The 19,018-nt window shown below is 42.6% G+C and overlaps 2 protein-coding genes across 4 annotated transcripts in view; one reads left to right on the top strand and one right to left on the bottom strand.

Annotated features, from left to right (window-relative positions):
- The window catches only part of Bnip3 (BCL2 interacting protein 3), a 30,300-nt gene extending 11,319 nt beyond the window's left edge, over positions 1-18,981 (bottom strand). Inside the window, exons 1-3 of one of the 2 annotated variants that reach the window (XM_071771468.1) lie at positions 18,837-18,981; positions 6,044-6,221; positions 1,627-1,714 (exon numbers count right to left, since the gene is read on the bottom strand). In XM_071771468.1, coding sequence (XP_071627569.1) covers positions 1,627-1,714; positions 6,044-6,221; positions 18,837-18,852 — 282 coding nt within the window. In that variant the 5' untranslated portion in view covers positions 18,853-18,981. Of the gene's footprint in view, positions 1-1,626; positions 1,715-6,043; positions 6,222-17,149; positions 17,885-18,836 lie in introns of those variants that run through there. The other variant, XM_071771470.1, reaches the window with a different exon arrangement.
- The window catches only part of Paip2 (polyA-binding protein interacting protein 2), an 87,817-nt gene that overhangs the window by 65,205 nt on the left and 3,594 nt on the right, over positions 1-19,018 (top strand). The window contains exon 1 of one of the 2 annotated variants that reach the window (XM_071771472.1): positions 18,342-18,828. The exons of the other annotated variant lie outside the window; for it this stretch is intronic. The gene's annotated coding sequence lies outside the window, so the exon portion shown is untranslated. Of the gene's footprint in view, positions 1-18,341; positions 18,829-19,018 lie in introns of those variants that run through there. 2 annotated transcript variants of the gene reach the window in all.

Here is a 19,018-nt window from a genome sequence, read left to right as displayed (position 1 = left end):
CATGTAAATTGTCTTATTGTTAGTCGCACCTCATCCGCGCAATTTAAACGTTTATACACAACATGAGGATGTTATAACACACGATATTCCTTCGATCTGACTTTTTTGCCTATGTCCACACGAACACTTCATTTCACACATAGGTTACAAGAATCGCTTCAAGCATAAGTGTCATCGCATGACTAATTAATTTATCTCGATATTACTTTAACTCGCTAAAGCTCTTTGCGAGTATAAATATGACGGATATATAATTCCAGAAATCTAGCTTGAAATTTAAAATGGATATAAAATGGATATAAAAATTTTAAGTAATAATTCGAGATAAAATTTCGAAGAATTAAATATCGCGCAAAAATATCTCGGCTAAATGTGCACGCGTGAGGTCCTCTGATTTATTGTTAGACGCCGCATGCTTTGTCGAACAAGGCGATCCCAACTTAGAACCGTATTGCGCAATATCGAAGATCATCGTTCCGAGCGGAGGAGCGGACAAGAGCCGTGCCGCAACGTGATTTCGTTCGTCCCTAAGTAACTGGGACACGGGCGAAAGGAGAAATGAGATTGCAACGGCGATTGCTAGGCTTTGTGCCGACCCGGTAACACGTGGTAATTCGCGGTGGCTCACGGTTACGAGGGGCACGGCGCTAATGGAGTCAGTGATCCGAAGACCTTGTATACGCGCGCGAGAAAACGGTCCGGTTCGATAAAAACCAGTTGCGCATCGCTCCTATAGGTGAAATACGGTATCGACATATCCCGCGCATGTTCGGTGGGGAGGTTCGGGTTAATCGATATTATTCCCGTACCATCTTTATTTTCTCCAACGCTACACCTTCGATGAAAATTGTTTGCATATATTGTACTTCAAATTTCCTCCTTGACTCGCGCCATTTGCGAAGTAATTTTGCACACAATCTACGTCGCTTCAAAAATAATATTTTTTTTAGAAATAATTATCAACTTAAACAGTTGACGAATGTTCATTCATTTAAATCAATAACGGATGAAAGAGAGAAATTGTGTAAATCGTTCATTTATATCGATGGATCTGTTTTCTGTTGCTGAACTGACCGCACTAGTTCAGTGTCTATCTTTTTTACTCCACATTGGAAGGAAAAAGATAAACTCTGAACCAGTGCAGCCAGTTCAGCGATACAAAACAGACCCATATGTAATATGTAGGGTTTCAAATCAAAGCCGAGAAATGTATAATGTATAATAAATTGTACCGAGGTACTCCAAGCCCGACTATAATCTACAAACTAGACTTCGTCAACTTTGCGCGACAGTTGAAGCTTCGTCCTTGTTTCAAGTAGGTATAACGTCCGAGTTTGTTTACTTTATTGAACGCGTTGGAGTAAAGTGTATCGAGTAAAAGAATGATACATAACGCAACGCGAGATGGACGTTTTACAAGAGAAAATCCGATCATGATATGGACGATTCGATCGATCTCGTGGTACTTCCGATAGTTACGAGAACGCATAACACGCGATATAATAGAGATAAGCGTAGCTACGCATACACAGAGATAAACCCGCGCACGTGCTTTCCTATAGCCAAGCCGGATCGCATAAACTGCATGAAGAATACGCGGTGAAGAATCGATTGCATGAAACTGACCTTGTTGCAGCCATAATTTATATAGACTCCTTTGAGCTCATCTTCGGTCGAGAGTTCCGTGTTCGGGCTGTTCGGCGGGCTCTTCGGGCTGCAAATTCAAGGAAACGACATGTTACGATCCATAAACGCAGTTTGTAGGTCAGGCGAGTGGGGTGACGTCTCGTCGCGAAATCCACCGATTTTGTTGCGTATACGCTTATTTATTCAACCGACGTTATACTCAATACTTTTATCTTTCGCTACGATTTATTCGATCTAAAGCTACGACGATTCTATACGCGTACTCCTTTTATAGTTAGTTCGAAACGTTGAGTAATTAAAATATATTCGGTAAAATGTACCTTTGGTAATTGTTTTTAATACTTCGAATGACATAACTGGAATTGATCGCTACATTAACCCTCCGTAGTCACACCTATTTTTTCAAACAAGGAAGTCACTCTGGGTCATTTTGACCCGAGACGAACTTTGACCGTTCGCCATTTGACCATTTATCCACCGATCGTGTTGAAAAAATTCTCGAATGCACTTGCGATATTGCTAAATTGATTGCTATAAAAAAAGAAGGGCCTCAGGAATTTTTAACATATAAAAAAAATTTGCGAAAAATTTGTTTAAAAAAAAAATTTTTTTTTTAATTACAGCTAGAGGGCGTCATGCCCGCCAATTTTCAAGTTACGCGCAAGATATTTACGACCAAAGTTCAGGCTCGGGTCAAATTGACCCGGTGTGACTACGGAGGGTTAAGTAAATGCGTTAAAGTGAAAGTAAAGTATTAACTCGAATTACACAGTTAATTAATCTCGGAATTTATATATATATATATATATTTAAAAACCCGATAAAAAATATATTGCATTATTTTCATCATATTATTTCTCTGGAGTGCAAAATAGGCACTTAATTTTCTCCATACGCTTTCGTTTTGATTGACTTGTGCAAGAATCGCTGAGACGTGTCGTCAAGTCGCTTATCGCCAATTCGTTTCCTTCGAGCGATAAGGCGACGCCGATAACGCGTCGTCTTGGAAGTTCGCGACCTCCCGCGTATTATGCGTGATCCATCGGTGGGTGCGTCGCAAACCCCCGATCGAACCTACCGACGGCGACGGACGCTCGCAGTCGCAATGCGGTCGGCCGCTGCGGTCATCCTTGCGCTTTGGCATCGCTATCACGAGGAAGATGAGCGACGCAATCGCTATCGTCATCACATCGATGCATCCCAGTGAAGAGCCGCGAGTCGCGATAAGCGCATTTATATCAAGTGCACCGTACACACGTGTGTTACGCGTTATCGGCTCTCCTACTTTGATTTTTCTTTTTTTTTCTCAGTCAGATAAAACGCGCGATGTTTAACTTTGCGATCACACGCAGATACGGTGCGATTAATATCTTGCTCTCTTTCGTATTTTCGATGATGATTTTCGATGACATATCTTATGCAATCTGGCGTACTTTATTGTCACGTAATGTCGCGTAATGTCACCGATTGATTAAATTTAATACGGATGGCCTGGCGGAATTGAACTCCTGATAAATGTTCGTTTACCTGCCTGGGACATACGTGTATATATAATCGGCACTCAATTTTAACAAATTGTCAAAAAAATATTGATGAAAAATTCATGATTATGCAAATTTTTTTTGTTCGTTTGGCGGTGAATAGTTCGGCGCGTGCTAGACAAATACGAGAGTTAAAGAAATATGATATAGTATCTTGTTAATGCAAATTGTATATAAAATATTTAAAATTCGAAGTGTAGGTTCCAATGGAAATCCGCACGAAGAATGTAGAAAACGAGCTAACCAAGAACCAGGCGCGGTAAATCATCCGCAAAAATTTTACTTTTATTTCTATTTTACATATCTTCCAACCTTGATGACTGCGCGCCGACTAAATTTGTCAAAACTTGAAACACAAACTTGAAAATTAAATCGAATCGATTTAATTAGGTGTAGGGGGGGGAATTTTACTACTCCAACCGGAGCTGTGTGTTTCAAAGTCTGAGAAATTTAGTCGGCGCGCAGTCAAGGTTGGAATGCTGGAAGATATGTAAAATAGAAAAAATAAATAAAACTTTTGGGCATTATTTACCGCGCCCGGTTCTTAGTTAACCTGTTTTTCTATATTCGTATAAAATATTTATCTGTATAATTTAAAAGCGAACGATAACCACCTGAAGAAATAATATATAATAATATATAAAAAACTTCTTGTAGTTTTTTATTTTTTTTAAATCACAATTTATTAAATAAATACTTAATTAACTAAAAACTCTCGATATTAAAATTAATAAGTAACAAGGAAAAGTAAGCTTTGAGAGTCAAACGCGATTAGTTGTGCGTGATCTAATGTTATATAGCATTTAATTAAAATTTATTAATCCATTCAATATAAAACATGATTAATTTTTTGTTAGAGACGTCATTTAACGGACGTCAGTTTATCATGTGTAAGTTAAAACGTTTACTATTTGAGCCCTATTGGGGCTGTGCCGTTTGCTAAACCGGTTTAACGACTCGTGCTAACTTCCTTGTGTCCAAAATCTTTCGCCGCTCGCAAGGATACCGCCGGCGGGCGGGCGATACGCGCGGGGTACGCGAAGCAGTAAAGCGGATTAAAGCGATTTCGCCGTCATGTGCACGATGTATGTCGTCCGCGGAACAGTCGTCTCGAGGCTCGAATGGATATTCGTTGTTGCGCAGAGGTATTGTCAATAACAGGATCGCGACGACTTTCACGCTCGAGGTAATATTACACGTGCCCACATATGCACATATACACATATGGTCCATATGGATACAGATCGATTCGATGTCTCTCTCCGCTATATATGACGTGCCGGAATATCGCGCAGGTATCCTTCGCTGTAACATTTCTCGCGAATTTTCGACTAAAAATCAACTCTCTGCGTCAGAAAATTCGCGACGGATATTTTTTTAGCAAATCACAGACACCTTGTGCACAAGAGACGTTAAGACTTCCTTTGTCAGAAAATCGTACAAAGGCGCGTTAGTTGTTCTCCTGCCAAGATATTTGCGCGTCTCTCAATGGCGCTATTTTAGTCGTGTTAAGAACCGCGTGTTAATTTGACCGTCTGAACACCGAAAGTAAAAATATAGATATTTACTTGTAGCTCTTTTTGTTATTCGCGAGCGACACGCGGCGTGTTTCTATCATACATCATCGCGATATGATCGCGATTGAAAGTTGTTTTAATACACTATTTAAAGCCGATTCGAAAGTATAAGTATGTATCAAGCCGAATTAGTAGCAGTTATATGTATATCGATTAAATTCTTCTTTTGACTGTATAAAAAAAAGTTTGTCTCTTTAAAAAAGACGTATAAATAATGTTTTTAGATTTAAAAAACGCAGATTTAAAAATGTCAAATCTTGTGTTAAAAGAAAAAGGAAGAAAGACATAAGAACGTACGTAACATAACATAATAATTATTATAATTAATAAACGAATAATTTATCGTAAATAAGAATTGAAAAAAAACTGTGATTAATACGCGTATATTGCACAATGTTTTATAATTCATTTATTTCGTACATGTTCCGGTTGAAACATTCCTTTCGCAGAGGCATTTTTCGATTACTTCCAACCAATCGCGCGTTCGCAAAATTCAAAAAACGAGAAATTGGTTTCTTAAATATGATTTTGAATCTCCGTTCTAATGTTATGTCTATAAATCGCGATTCGCCAATGCGCAATATCGCTTAGGTCATTCGCCTTTTTCAGCTTTTATCTACGCGGCGACCTTAAAGCCGTCCCGATGACGAAGCGGCTCGAAAAAAAAGTAGTTCTCCATGCGCACGGATCGTCACTCCTCGCCTCTGACTCACGACGTTTATTTTCCCACTATACGAAGCCCTTCCCAAGAGGTAAAGGGAACGGAAGCGGACTTTTTCTCTCGTACTCGCGCGCAGGATAAGCGCGAGGGAGAAGCCGACACACTACGTGTCTGCGAGGACTCGAGTGGCTATAGGTATCAAGTTGAACGGCCGGCTTTGTGTTGGCCGAGCCTTCAAACTACCCCGAGAGTATACGTATAAGACTCGGCTATATGGTTGTTTCAAAGTGCCTTCGAAATCCCCGCTCGTCGACTCGATCGCGCGCGTAGCCCCGCAGGAAAAAGTAAACTTCGATCATAGAATTATCCACGTTCAACTACAACCGTCGCAATTCTCGAAAATCCTAATTCGGTTTCGCACAATCGGCGATCGATAAGATTCTTCCAAACTTCCACAGAACAGTGTCTTACTTCGAAATTGCTTGCTTCCTTATTTCTTAGAACGCGGAGTTTCTGAAGTACGGAAAAGTGCGCGGTCTCCGCCGAGGCGTCGGGAACCATCGGGAACTATAGTAGTTTGGAAAACAAGATAAAAGATCGGGAAAATAAAGTCTTACCTGTCCCTCGGGGTATCCCGGCGCGAGGACGCGAGGGAATGCCTCGCGGACGAGTGTGTGGAATCCCTCTGTGCTTCCCTGAGAAGTCGCAGGTATTCACGTTCGCCGGTGATGCTGAACGGCGTCGGGGTTGTCCGGGCCGCAAGCGGCGGCTCCGGCACCAGCTCCACCCAGGACTCTGCGCAATTAGATAGAAAATCTGTTATTCAGGTTATTCTCGTGCCATGGATTCGGTCATCCGGTTCGGATACGATCCCCGCAGGCTTTTCCCGATAGTTTAATTTCCGGCAATTCACTTTTCAATGTTCCTCGGTGGTAACAAAGCATTTTCGCACGCGAGGACAATTTTATTATCTCGCTAGAGAAATGAGAGAGAATGGATAACAATGGCCGACAGTAATTTTCCCGATTAATTTTCTCATCCATATTTTACTCGCGTCATCATTAGCGAATTCCTTTCATGCAGGAATAATAAAATCTGTTATTACGGTAAATACCAAGGGAGAGTTAACCCGTCATTTTTGTAATTCTTGAAAATACCTTTAATGGATTTGAAATCTATATCTCTTTAGCGAGAATGGGACGCCATTACGTGTCGTAATTTTTTATTATTTTTAACTAGGTACCAGTTGAAATATTTAAGCTTCATTTCCAATATCCCTAAAGTGCTTTTAAAATTTAACACGCTGATGTTGATGTATTCGATGTATAAGGTACGAAGAGTGAATGTCGTTGAACGACATACGCGATGACACACTGTAACATCTTTAAAAATAGTCATATCGATCACGGTAACCCCACGAGGTCAAGTTGAAGGGAAATTTCATATTCTTCTCGTAAATAATCCAGCGTCAATTCTCATAGTATCAATTTTCATCGTACGTGTCAACTTTTGCAAATAAAATTGTCAAATTTCATATTTTAAAATAAATAAATATTAAAAGCGATTATTACATCTGACAATAGAAAATCATTACATTAAAAAAAAAAACTATTATACTTTCTTTGCAGACTGCAGACCATCAATGTCATGTTCTTTGTGTGTCGAATTTCACGCAATTGTTATATACACATTTTTTTATGTAAACGTTTATTATATACATATTTTCTTATGTAAACGTTCGTAACGTGATTCACACGCTTTTCATGCGCAGAGCTTCAACAGATATAAACGTGGTTGAGCGCGATGCAATAACAGTTTTTCAAGGGCGATCTCGCCTCTTTTACGTACGTAAACGGGATATGCAAATAAGACATTTACACCAAAATGAGCCGAATCGTTTTGGCGGAACAATTTAATTCTATGTATTGCGTGTGCTATCAACATTCCATTTCAATTGGAATTATATTCGCATAAGTAAAAATCCGATTGTGCAATAGAGATAACAAGACATCTATATTTTAGTACAAGACTTCTTTTTTTTTCAAACTTCAAATCTTACGGTCCTTGATTTCATTTCGCAACGAAACTGTATTAAAGTTATACTATCCGGAGTAAAAAAGAAAAAATTATTATTTTAACAAAACATATGTACGACGCGTCAGAAAATAAACAAATACAATATGTTCATGAAAATATCGAGAGAGAAACAATATTTTATTTGTTTAAATGGTAAATAAATAAATTTCAATAGCAGTTTCACGATTTTATTCATAATAATGCAGATAAAAAACTTCGCGCGATATCTCAAACAAATTAATTTTACATAATTATTTTCATGCACGCTGTTAACATAACGCATAACTCGTTAAGGACCGCGTGTGTGAAATGGCGCGATAAAATGTCTGCGCTTGCAAGCTCTGGTAAAATAATCACGTAACGAGAATGATCTCATCGCCGTGAAATCTCGGGTTCGTCTACCGTCGCTACGATTAGGATTTGCTAACTGCATAACGGATGTGAATTTATATTCCATACTCCAACGCGCGTCTCTATATTTCCATAGTTACGAAACTACCGCGTTTTATTGATGTGCATATTGCGTTTTTATTTTCCTTCGTTTTCAACTTGTTGTAACAGTCTCCTTCGTAGAAGCGCTGAACAAACTGAACTTTCTATAAACAAGTTTAATTCTTCAAAACTTAATTATCACGGATATACGTTATCATTGACCAAACTTTATATTCCGGAGTTTCAAGTTCCTAACTTTTCCCGGCGACACGTCGCGCACAAAAGGACTCCATTTTAAAGCGCTGCTTAAACTTCGAATTGCCCACGTTAACCCAAAGATCAAACCGAATGAAAAAATTAATCGTAATCGAGTCAATCACCAAGCCTGCCAACTGCGTAAACAAAATTATGCATCATCCGAGAATCGACAGGACGAAAGAAAGATAAAAGCAGGTTCGCCGATTGGGACAATCGGTTTATCAATCACAATCACAATAAATCGTCGTGATGTTCACGTGGGTCGTTGCGCGTCACGTCACGTGTAATGCACGTGCGACGTTAGCGTCGCGCGATGACCGCCACCGCCGCCGCTCTCTTCCGCTCTTCTAGCCGCGCAAATCATCCGGGCGATAAGGTTTACTTCGAGTTCGTTCACCTATCGTAATCCGTCGTGAGTCACGTTCGCATTTTGACGCCCGATTTGACGCGTCGACATCGTAGCGTGAACAGTAAAAAAAAAGACAAATATCTTCGAGACTCGCGTTCCACGGAAAGAAGAGAAAACTGCGCTCTCGTAAATCCGAATCCGTATAGGATTGTTCCAAACGATTTCGTGTGAAAATAAACTGTAATGTAACGTCAAGGTATTGTGTATATATTGGTTTTCTGTGCGCGGAATTAGTTCTCTCTCTCGTCGGCGACGTAAATGTGTGGAAAGCAAAACGATAAACTCGTTATCGCGCACGAGCTTTCCGAAGAATCATGATTACACGCATTTGTCACGCGATCCTTGCCTCGGTACGAACTATCGACTATCCGGGCACACAGGTGATTAATGTTCCCGTGAGATTACGAATTGTGGAAGTTAATAGTTAACCACGCGCGCGTCGCTCCGCAATTCATTCTGCGCATCGGTGTATTAAAGAATTAAAACCGTAAATCGAGACTCCGAGATTTTTCCAAGGAGAATGCGGAAACGATATGACAATACATCAGAGCAACACGACACGCATTCCACCTGCTCGTCAGGATGGGAGCGATTATCTGTCATTTTGCAATTACACCGATTACGAATATTTTCGTCGAAGTATTTTTAGAAAAGAAAAAAAAATACAATTTATCTGACAAAGAATTTCCGCCGATATCTTTCCGCTCGAGTATGCAAGAGCATATCGTAAACAATACGACGGCTCGCAGGACAGGTTGAACACGACACACATCACGTCGATTCGTATTGTCAGCCGCTTGGGGAAGATGCGCGCACGATAACGTCATAAATACGGTGTCGGATCGAGCGAGGTCGTCGTAAAGTGGAAAAGTTGACTTGGTAAACGTTCGGCGCCGCTCGAGACGCAAATTCTTTAGACAGGCTTCGCTCGATGTTTACCGAACATGCAAATATCTTATTCTATTTAATTTCCCAGATGTGAATCTCTGATAAATATGAAGATGAGTCGCGACGAAAAACGAACATGAGAGATATTCTCGGTTATGCGATCGGCAAGGATTAATTTTTAGAACACGGAAATAAAAGATCTAATCAGTTTTACAGATACACGTAAACGCGCTACGTGCGCGAAGAGAAACAATCGACGCGCGGCGGGAACCTCTTGTTTCTCACATCGTGCCGACATTTTCTCGCGTGCGGTGCCGGCCCATAAAAATTCCGCGCGTTTAAATTTGCAGCTCGTATAAATAACGCCGGCTCGCAGCCGACGCCGCGCCGCCATTCTCGTTACGTCCGAATCCATCCGGATTCGCGGAGCCGCGTGGCGGAACGGCGGTGTTTACCCGGCGCGGCGCACAAAACTTGCGTAATTCGCTCGCGCATTATTCGCGAGTTGCGAGCTGGTAGCGGCCGTGCGCAAAATTCCGGCCTAATTACGGACGTACGGGGTGCGTTCTCGCCGCTCGACTTTGTATATATGTTTTGGCCTGTGAACGTCGATGGACGCAAACGTCGAGGATCAAAGCACCGGAGTGCCTATTCAGAGACTCGGAGATTGCCATTACCTGATCAGCAGCGATCTCGTTAGAGTCAACGTGGACAGATTACGTCGTTTGGTAGCGCTGACAAATCGGAGCTTCCATCCGCGAGATAAATCGACCGTCAGACGCAAATCCAGCGCGACGGTTAAGATGGCAAGCCGCGGACAAAAGGCGCACGTGAAGCACTCCTGATTACCGCGATCAGAAGGATTAATCTCGGAGTACGAAGAAAAGAGATCTTATTTCACTAATATAATTGTTAATACGAGATACCCGGTCGTTGATTTACTTATCGCTATTTCCTCATTGTTTCATTATAGAAAGTTTTAAGCGTTGCGCTGATTATTAGTGTGCGTTAATAAGTTGTTGACTCATGTTACGTCTGCGTCTGGCTGCTTCAAGTCGACCTCGCGGTGCATCTTCTGTATTAAAAAGCGCTACAGCTGATTTCTAAAGATATTCTGTTACTTCACGCTCGGTCTCTACTCACATTGTCCACCAATTACCCGAGTAAATTAACTTACGATATGTCGCTTTTAACCTTCATTAACCCGACCTTGGACTCGGCGAGCTTGATATGTTACTTTCGATCGCGCTGTTTATTCCGAGGCGACTCAAGTGTGAAAGTAATGGATAACAATGCCTGATAAACGTTTTTAACGTTTTCAACGTTTATCAAACATTGTTATCCATTATTTTCATACCATTATTTTCATACTTGACTTTTCAACGTTTGTCAAGCATTGTTATCCATTATCGTGAACAGAAGATAACTTTGTTATTAACCTTTAGAGAACGGGAAGTCTATTTTTTATTTAGGATCTACGGGGGTCGCTTATTTTTCGTAGTATATTTCAACACATGTATGAAAGTTAAAAATAAAAATCGTAAAGTCACGAAAAAACCTGCCCGTCCTCCAAGGATTAACAGTAAATCAACCAGTTGTCAAATTAGCCTACCTAATTAAAGCAACAGCAGAAATTATGTTCATAAAAAACTTAATTTCCGTTTTCTGTATTTAAAAAATTGCGATTTTTCATTTATTCTGTAACCAAGGTATGATTAAGAATTCGAAAAGGCTGTGAGTGCTGAAATGGCACCTTTCTGCCGGATAGAGAAGAAATAATATTACACTGACCAGCCGTAAGTTATTGGTATGAACGAACACACGTGCCTCGTCAAGGCTGCACGTGTTGGCACTACATGAGTATCATGATACCGCAGGATGTGCAAGCTGATCTTCATGACTTCTTTGTCACTTCTTGCGTAAACGTGTCCCGCAAACGATCTCCATTGTATCGATAACAAACCGCAAGTGGAAGCATCGCCGTATACCTATTCAACCTGTTCGATCGTTTAATGTGGTTATACTTTAAATTGAAATTTTCTACGACAAGCTGTATCTCAAGAAATGAAACTTACGATGATTTATGTAATTTGCTCAATATACGCGCGTTATTCTCGAGTAGCCGTTTGTTCTCAACGTTTTATAAAAGCTAATTAAAAACGCAGTGAAAATATTTTATGCTTCTTTATTCTAGAAAAGAATATCTCTATTTTTAAGATTAAATTATAATTTATAAAAAAGGGTAGATTTTCTTAATATCCTCACCAACTCCCCTGCACACAGAAAAAAAAGAGAAGTGTCAAATCAATTCACTTATATATACTCGCGACGTATATACGCAACAATGTATAAATCTCGAAATGAAATTATATTTCATTAAACGAAAGAAACTTGCTTGAACCAAGTTTTATATATAGTTCAATCAAGAAACAAAAGTTGAAATAAAAAGTTGAAATTCTTATAAGATTAGAAGATTTTTGCATATGTATGAGTAGGTACCCTATAAGTTTTGATTTAACACTTCCTTTTTTCCTGTGCACGGAGAATATATCCCTGACTTTTGAAATAAACGCTTTTATACACGCTGATACACTAATGAGACGAGCAAACGTACGAATTCTCATCGATTTTTTTCTCGCAAGCTACGAAACGTGCCGCTCGTCTCATCATGACGAAATTTCGCGCAAGATCAACATCCCCGAAAGACGGAGTTCCACCACGTGCCACGTCTGCGCGGTCTACGGAATCGCTGCTGGGTAGCTTCAATCAATCGGATTAAGGACCGGCGGCGGAGCTTACGTTTACGCTAAAAATAGACACCCTCCCCCTTTTCGACGGTCTGCCGTCATTTCGATCAGTACACCATGCTCGTGGGCGTTCACGCAGCCGATAATCACGCACGTACCGCTTATCTGTGCCTCAAAATAAACATCCATTCGTTGACAGCGAGATAAAGATGCAAATGTGGGTTGAGCGCAAACTGTTTCGTGCCCGAATCTCGTGTACATATATGTGCAAATTTTATAAATTACGTTCAGGGTTGATCCTACTACCCTTTCAAGTCGATCCCACCTAAAGCCTGCGAATATTTAGGTAGAATACTTAGATACACACGCATGATTTTAGTATCGATAATTTCAAGTGTGCAGCGCGCGATTTCAATATAATCGAGCGACGACGATAAGTAAATCATTTCGCGAACAACGATAAATAAATTAATTGAATAAAGGATCACAGAGATAAATTACTTATCTTAATAACGACGCAAATAATGATCGAATGGATAGACTCTGACTGATACCAAAGATTGTCTACTCTAATATCGATATCTATTTCTACAACGTGATATTTAATCATCAATGTTAACGAGTGAATCATCAGAGATTGGCGTTATATATATTTAAAATCACTCGTTATATATCGAGACTCCCGAAGCTGATTCAATGGAAATTCGGTGCCCATTGGCGGGTGGTTGACCTGTATCGCGCGGACAAGCCGTTCGCGCATGATGGCGAACCGTTCGAGAGAGCGTGTCCGAGTATCCGCGTGAGCCGAGTCACGTAGGCTCCTGCGTACGTTCTCGAGATGATTTCGGGTCAGCGCCGATGTAATGGAGTCCCCAGGCTCCTGAGGACGATCACGTAGATCCGTTAGAACGACGTGCAAACCGTCGTCGCGTGCATCGCGTTACCGCGAAAGGGAACGAACTCGCGTGAGGATGACTCCACGCTCTTCGGAGACGATCTCTCCCGCGATAATTATCTCTCGGAAACGTCGCGTATCCGAGCGTTTATCTCGTAAATGGGCATTAATTTCTCGATTAATGACGTCAATTTTCGCTCACTCGTTTATCAAAATGACGCAACGCGAATCGGAGTACGTGAAAGAGAGATGATGGATGTTTTTTTCTTATTACGAAATTCGACACGACTTTTCCGACGCGATTTTTTCGACGCGATTTTTTTGACGCGATTCTTTCGGCGCAATTTTTTCATTATGTGAGAGCTGTAGCCATTAGAATTATCGATATCGCTCCGACTATTCAGACACAGATAAAACGAATATCGTAACTCGTAACATTACTTTTCGATCGAGAATGGCATTGAACGTTCCAGCGTTAGATTGTCGATATTATTATAGTTCTGCTGCGCATGACACGTTATCTATAGCTATGCGACTTCTATATTAGGCGATGAGAAAGACGCGACGACAACATTCATACGACCCTGATCTTGACCGAGCGCCGTACTCATTAGGGCTCGTCCAATTTAAATAGAACACTCGGACCACACGAGTTGGCAGGGCACTGACCCAGTTCTATTCGCGTCGGTGACCCAGCAAATCGAAGAGGGCAAAAGAGAGGACTGTTTTTAGAATTTTTGCAGTAATTTCGAAAAACGATTAGAAATTAACACCATTTTTAGAATTTATATACCTTATATACTTTATATGTCGTTTCTCTGATGACGTTTCCCTCGATTTTCATCTCTGCCCCCCTCCCCCTCCCCCCCCGAAACGCGATAAAGATTTTTCGTTAAAAACGATCCTCGAATAACTCGCTATTCATTTCGACGCGAGATTTGCGCATTGTTGCCTGCGGAATTGAATACCTCGCCGTGTTAATAGGTTGTGCGATCCATACATGATTCATGGTCGATTTCCGCGAACCGGAATACACGCGAAATAATAAATCACGCCGCCACAGATACCATTAGACCTTTGCGCGAACACAGCAGTCGGATATGCAACGCGCTGCAAAAAAAACCGAGATGGACTTTTACACAGGAGTGAAAAAAAAAATACGTGAAAATAACTTTGCAGCGCACTGAGGAAATCCCAGAGAAGTTACAGAAGCGGTGTTCAATTTCTCGTAATACGGCGGAGAGAGACGGAGAGGAAACTGGAGGCTCGGAGTAATCCGAGCCGCGGATAAATTTAGCATTTCGCGTCTCGGATAACTTCTGGCAAAATATTATTTCACCTGGCGATTATTTCGCACCTCACGATCGTCGAGAACCGAACACCGGCCATTGTTAAGAAGACGCGCGGCACTCGTATAATTCAAGGCGCGCACGAGAACGAAGACGCGTGGCGACGCGGAAAGAAAACACAGATCGCGATGCCGGTCCGAGATGAAAGCAGGTGCTTGCCTCTTTCTTCGGGGCTATCGGCCAGACGACACTTTGCAAAACAGAGATAAAGAGATTGCGATGGTGGAAATGTGCGCTCGATTCAAGTGGCCTTCGCAGGTGAAAGAGATTCGCGTGTGGCAAAGCGAGCCTCGAGACGAACAATGTTCTAAAATTAATCGGTAAATCGACCCGACACTCTATGCGATTCGACGTAATTAAAAAAGTCTAAAAGGAGAAGCGCGGATGAAATTTAATTAAGAAACGTACAAGGATTTCGTTATCTCGGCATAATGATCTTCATCCACGGCGGATTTGAAATTTAATCAGGGGAACCGAACAAAGAACATAAAGGAAACATGTTAAGTAAGTCATTTTGGTAACGGTGAAAATCGTTGCAAAAATGGTAAAGTTGTTTACGAAGCCTCGGATATTTTTCAGAATATTACACCGGCGTACGTTATGAATTATTAATAGAATGTCTGACCTCTTTCGCCGTAAAAGGATAACCGCAGCTGAAATATCGGCTTCCTCGTGGTCTGAAACTTCCTGAGGAAATTATAAAGCTATAGGTACCTATTGCGCGTCTGTCAAAAATTTTTTAAAACTTTGGCAGGTATTTTTGGAAAATTATATTCGCGCGAGACCGAGACAAACAAGTTTGTTACTAAGTTTTTTTTATTATTTATTTATTAAATCAAAAGGTTAGAAACGCGTCGCGTAATTTTCTGCGAAATCCATCGTAAATCCTCCCAACATATTGCCATCTCTTTTCGCCTTTTTTTTACTGATAAGGCGATTATCGATAATTCACGACTGAGTTTGTCAACATCTGCGACTCCTTCGGCATATTGAAACGCTCAGCGCGGATCTTATCTCGCTTTATTATCGCGTACACATGATGCGTATCAGGAAGCGCGGAAGAAAAAAAAACGGAAGTGATTTATTTACGCGCAGAAAGTAATTAAGTCTTTGTCCTTGATCAGCAGTTAATACGGTTATTATTGCATAATCTCGCGACATTTCTGAGTAAAAATAGCACGGGCAAAACACGCTGTTCTAATCACAAATATTTTATCCAGCCTGTTTATCGGAAGCGGACTCCGAAACGTATGCGATGGAAGATGTTTGCGCGTTTAATTTGTTAACTCGGTGTTGAAACATTCCATTCTAGAATACCGTAAAGAGAGCGATGAATCCAAGTCCATAACGCTCCTCTTTCAATAAATAAATAAATAAATAAATAACCAACAGAAAAGTAAATAAGAACATATCGAGAGTATAGAATGTAAAAAAAAAATTAGAAAAAAATGTATTCTGGTAATTGTAAATTTAAACTAATACTTTGAATGAAATAACATTTTGTTATTTTTAACTACCATGTGTACCGAAATTTATCGTTTTAAAACACAAAACAGTATTTTGGCTCCATCGATTTACAATTAAATCAACATTATTTAAGCTAAACCAATGATATGTTTTGAGTGGGAGCAGTGACGACCTATACACAGAAAAAAAGAAGTCTCAAATCAAGACTTACATACTCGTATGCACGCAACAATCTATAATCTTGAAATGATTATTATATTACGTTAAACGAAGGAAACTTACTTTGAATGAAGTAATTTATATTCAACCAAGTAAAAAGAGTAGAAATAAAACGTTGAAATGCTTATAAGAAGATTATATAGATTGTTGCGTATTATATACGAGTATACGTATATAATAAGTTCTGATTTGACACTTCTTTTTCTTCTACGTAGAAATGCTTAGAAACGATCCCAAATTGAGTATAATTTTTTTGAAGAAAAATAACCGAAGAAAACAGATATCGAGAGGAACAGATATCGAAAAGACGGGATACAGAAAAAAATAGATAAAATTTAAAAAAAATGGATCAGGTGTTTCGCAGACAGGCGTGTTACTTCCAGCCGCCGCGCGGCCGGAATTTACCCGGCGTACCTACTTCGCGTTAAGCGAAGCTCCGGCCGGGGTTGAAGTATCGATTCCGCGCGCGCGCGGCATCAAAAATTGAATCTTCCATCGGGCGCGACGCGACGACGGGTTGAAGTAGGCCCGAAATGGCGCCAAAACTGCGTCGCGTCGCGACGCCACGCGACGCGGACGCGCCGACCTGCTCCGAAGGAAGGGCCACGGGGCCGCGCTCCGATTTTCGGAGACGCGCGCGCGTCGTCGGATCGTCGCCGCGCCGGACGAACCGGAGCGCGGGGAGCAAGCATCTCTCTCCCCGCTCCCGCAGGATGTCATTGAACGGCGTCGAGGCATCTGACAGCCGATCCTCCTCGACGCCGACGCGAACAGCCGGAGCAACGTCGGAGAGAGAGAGAGAGAGTAGTGGAGAAGTGAAGTACGTTTGTTTACGCTCGCAGAGAAGACGGAGCAGGAGGATGAGGCGGGGGGGAGGGAGAGGGAAAGGGGGACGCAGAGACACCGCGCGAAATGGCTGTCGCGTCTGACAATCGGCGCGCGCGCGCGTGGCGCGGTTTTTCCGCTTTTTGCGCCTTACTCACCGCTCAGCTGCTCGTCCGACGTGTACTTCACCGTGGACGACATCGCCGTACGACAGCGTCGTAACGCAACCAACACACTCGCGAAGAGACGAAGGGAGAGGGCGAGGGAGCGGAGCAACTCGCGTTCGCGCGACACGGGAAATTAAAGACGCAGAAAACGAAACGCGAGCGCGAGGCGCCCGGGAGCGACGCACGTAAAACGTAGGAGAGGCGCGGATATACGCGGCCTATAACGGGGGACGCTGATGACGCTTAGAGCGGCGGAGAGCGGAGAGCGACGCGCGCGCGGTGCGACCTGCCGCCACGGACGAATCGCGATAAAATGCTGCCGGGAGGGCAGCGCTACCGTGCTTTGTTTTGACGCACGTCGGGCACGCGCATGTGTGTTGTGTGTCGGCCGCGCCAGCGCCAGAGCGGTCCCACACCGGAGTTCGCGAGTTCGGACCAATCGCGTCGCGCCGCGGTGTAAATAGACCGCGCGAGTCCGACGGGCGACTCGGGGCAACTTCAGGGCGACTTGACGCGCGACTACGCGCGTCAATCCCGCGCGTCGCGCGTCCGCTCTTCAACCGCGCGGAGTTTCGAGAAACGAGAGCGTCGCTCTCCGCAGCTCCCCGCCCGCGCGTAAAAAAGAGCGGAGGAATTCCTGCTTCGGTTTTTTCTTTTTCGTCCACCGAGCGCGGTTGTGACGCGATCGCATCGATCGCGTCCGCGAATCGTCGACGGAGTCGACATCTACCGGCAGGTGGCTCGATCACGTCCCCCGAACGTCGCGATAACTCTTCTATTTACTTTTCCCCTCGTCGCGCGGCTATAATTAGCCCTACAAGTTGATTACGTCGCGAAGATAATAATAATAACTTTATTATAACTGCGAGAGATGTATATAAGCGATGGTAAACAGGAAAAAAAAGAATAGACGAACAATAGTAAATATAGGCGATTAGTGGCATGCAACTTGTAACAATAACATGATATTAGCATCTACTTATATTTATCTTATTACGTAGATAACTAATAAATATTCAACCTGAATAATAATAAACACAATTCATTAGCGGCCAATGCAGCTCAATAATAACCCCAGGATCTAATTATATTTATCCTATTACGTGGAATCGTTAAAACGTACCGCGAAATAAATATCTCGTATTTCTAAACGTAGATTCTGCCGATATTTCGCGCAACGCCGCGAAGTGACAAAATTAAGCCTCGAATCGCTCCGCGACGTTTCGTTTCTGTCCGAGAATTGCGTACGGCACGGTCCCGCCGCGTTCCCGACCTGACGTCTCCCGGCGATTTCTCGCGACATAAGTCCCCGCTGATCTCCACCCCGCGCGGACGGCGCGGACACCTGGCACCAACCTGGATATCGGTGTCGGGCGGCACGCTGGTGAAAAATATCTATATTTCGGAGTGGAGTTCTCTCTACCAGCGCTCCCGCTGTGCGGCTAGTGCGGCTTTTAACAACAACGCCGGTGGCAGCACTGTGCGATCGCTAATTTGCGTTGAACGAGAGAGACACGTATTTCGGTGCGGTGCCCGTGAACTCCGTGAACTGCGTAAAAATCGCGCGTGGTAAACGTTCGCGCGACGAGCACGATAGACGACGGGGGAGCAGGTGGACGAGGACGATCGGAGGAAGGCCCGACGGCGGTTTTTTTATCACACAGAGAAAGGTACGTACCGCGTGCCGCGGCCATCCCGTCCCGTATCCCCGTTTCTTCCTCTCTCGGCGAGGGTATAATCCGTGCCAACCGTCGTTCGATAAACAATAGGGAGAGCGAGAGAGAGAGAGAGAAGGAACGCGAGGAGATCGCGCGCGAGAGAGACGCGCCGCCCCGTCCGATTTCGATACGATACGATACG

The sequence above is a fragment of the Temnothorax longispinosus genome, chromosome 2 (genome assembly GCF_030848805.1).
Source record: "Temnothorax longispinosus isolate EJ_2023e chromosome 2, Tlon_JGU_v1, whole genome shotgun sequence".
In the NCBI taxonomy this organism is placed as follows: Eukaryota; Metazoa; Arthropoda; class Insecta; order Hymenoptera; family Formicidae; genus Temnothorax; species Temnothorax longispinosus.
This window is presented reverse-complemented; position numbering and strand designations above follow the sequence as displayed.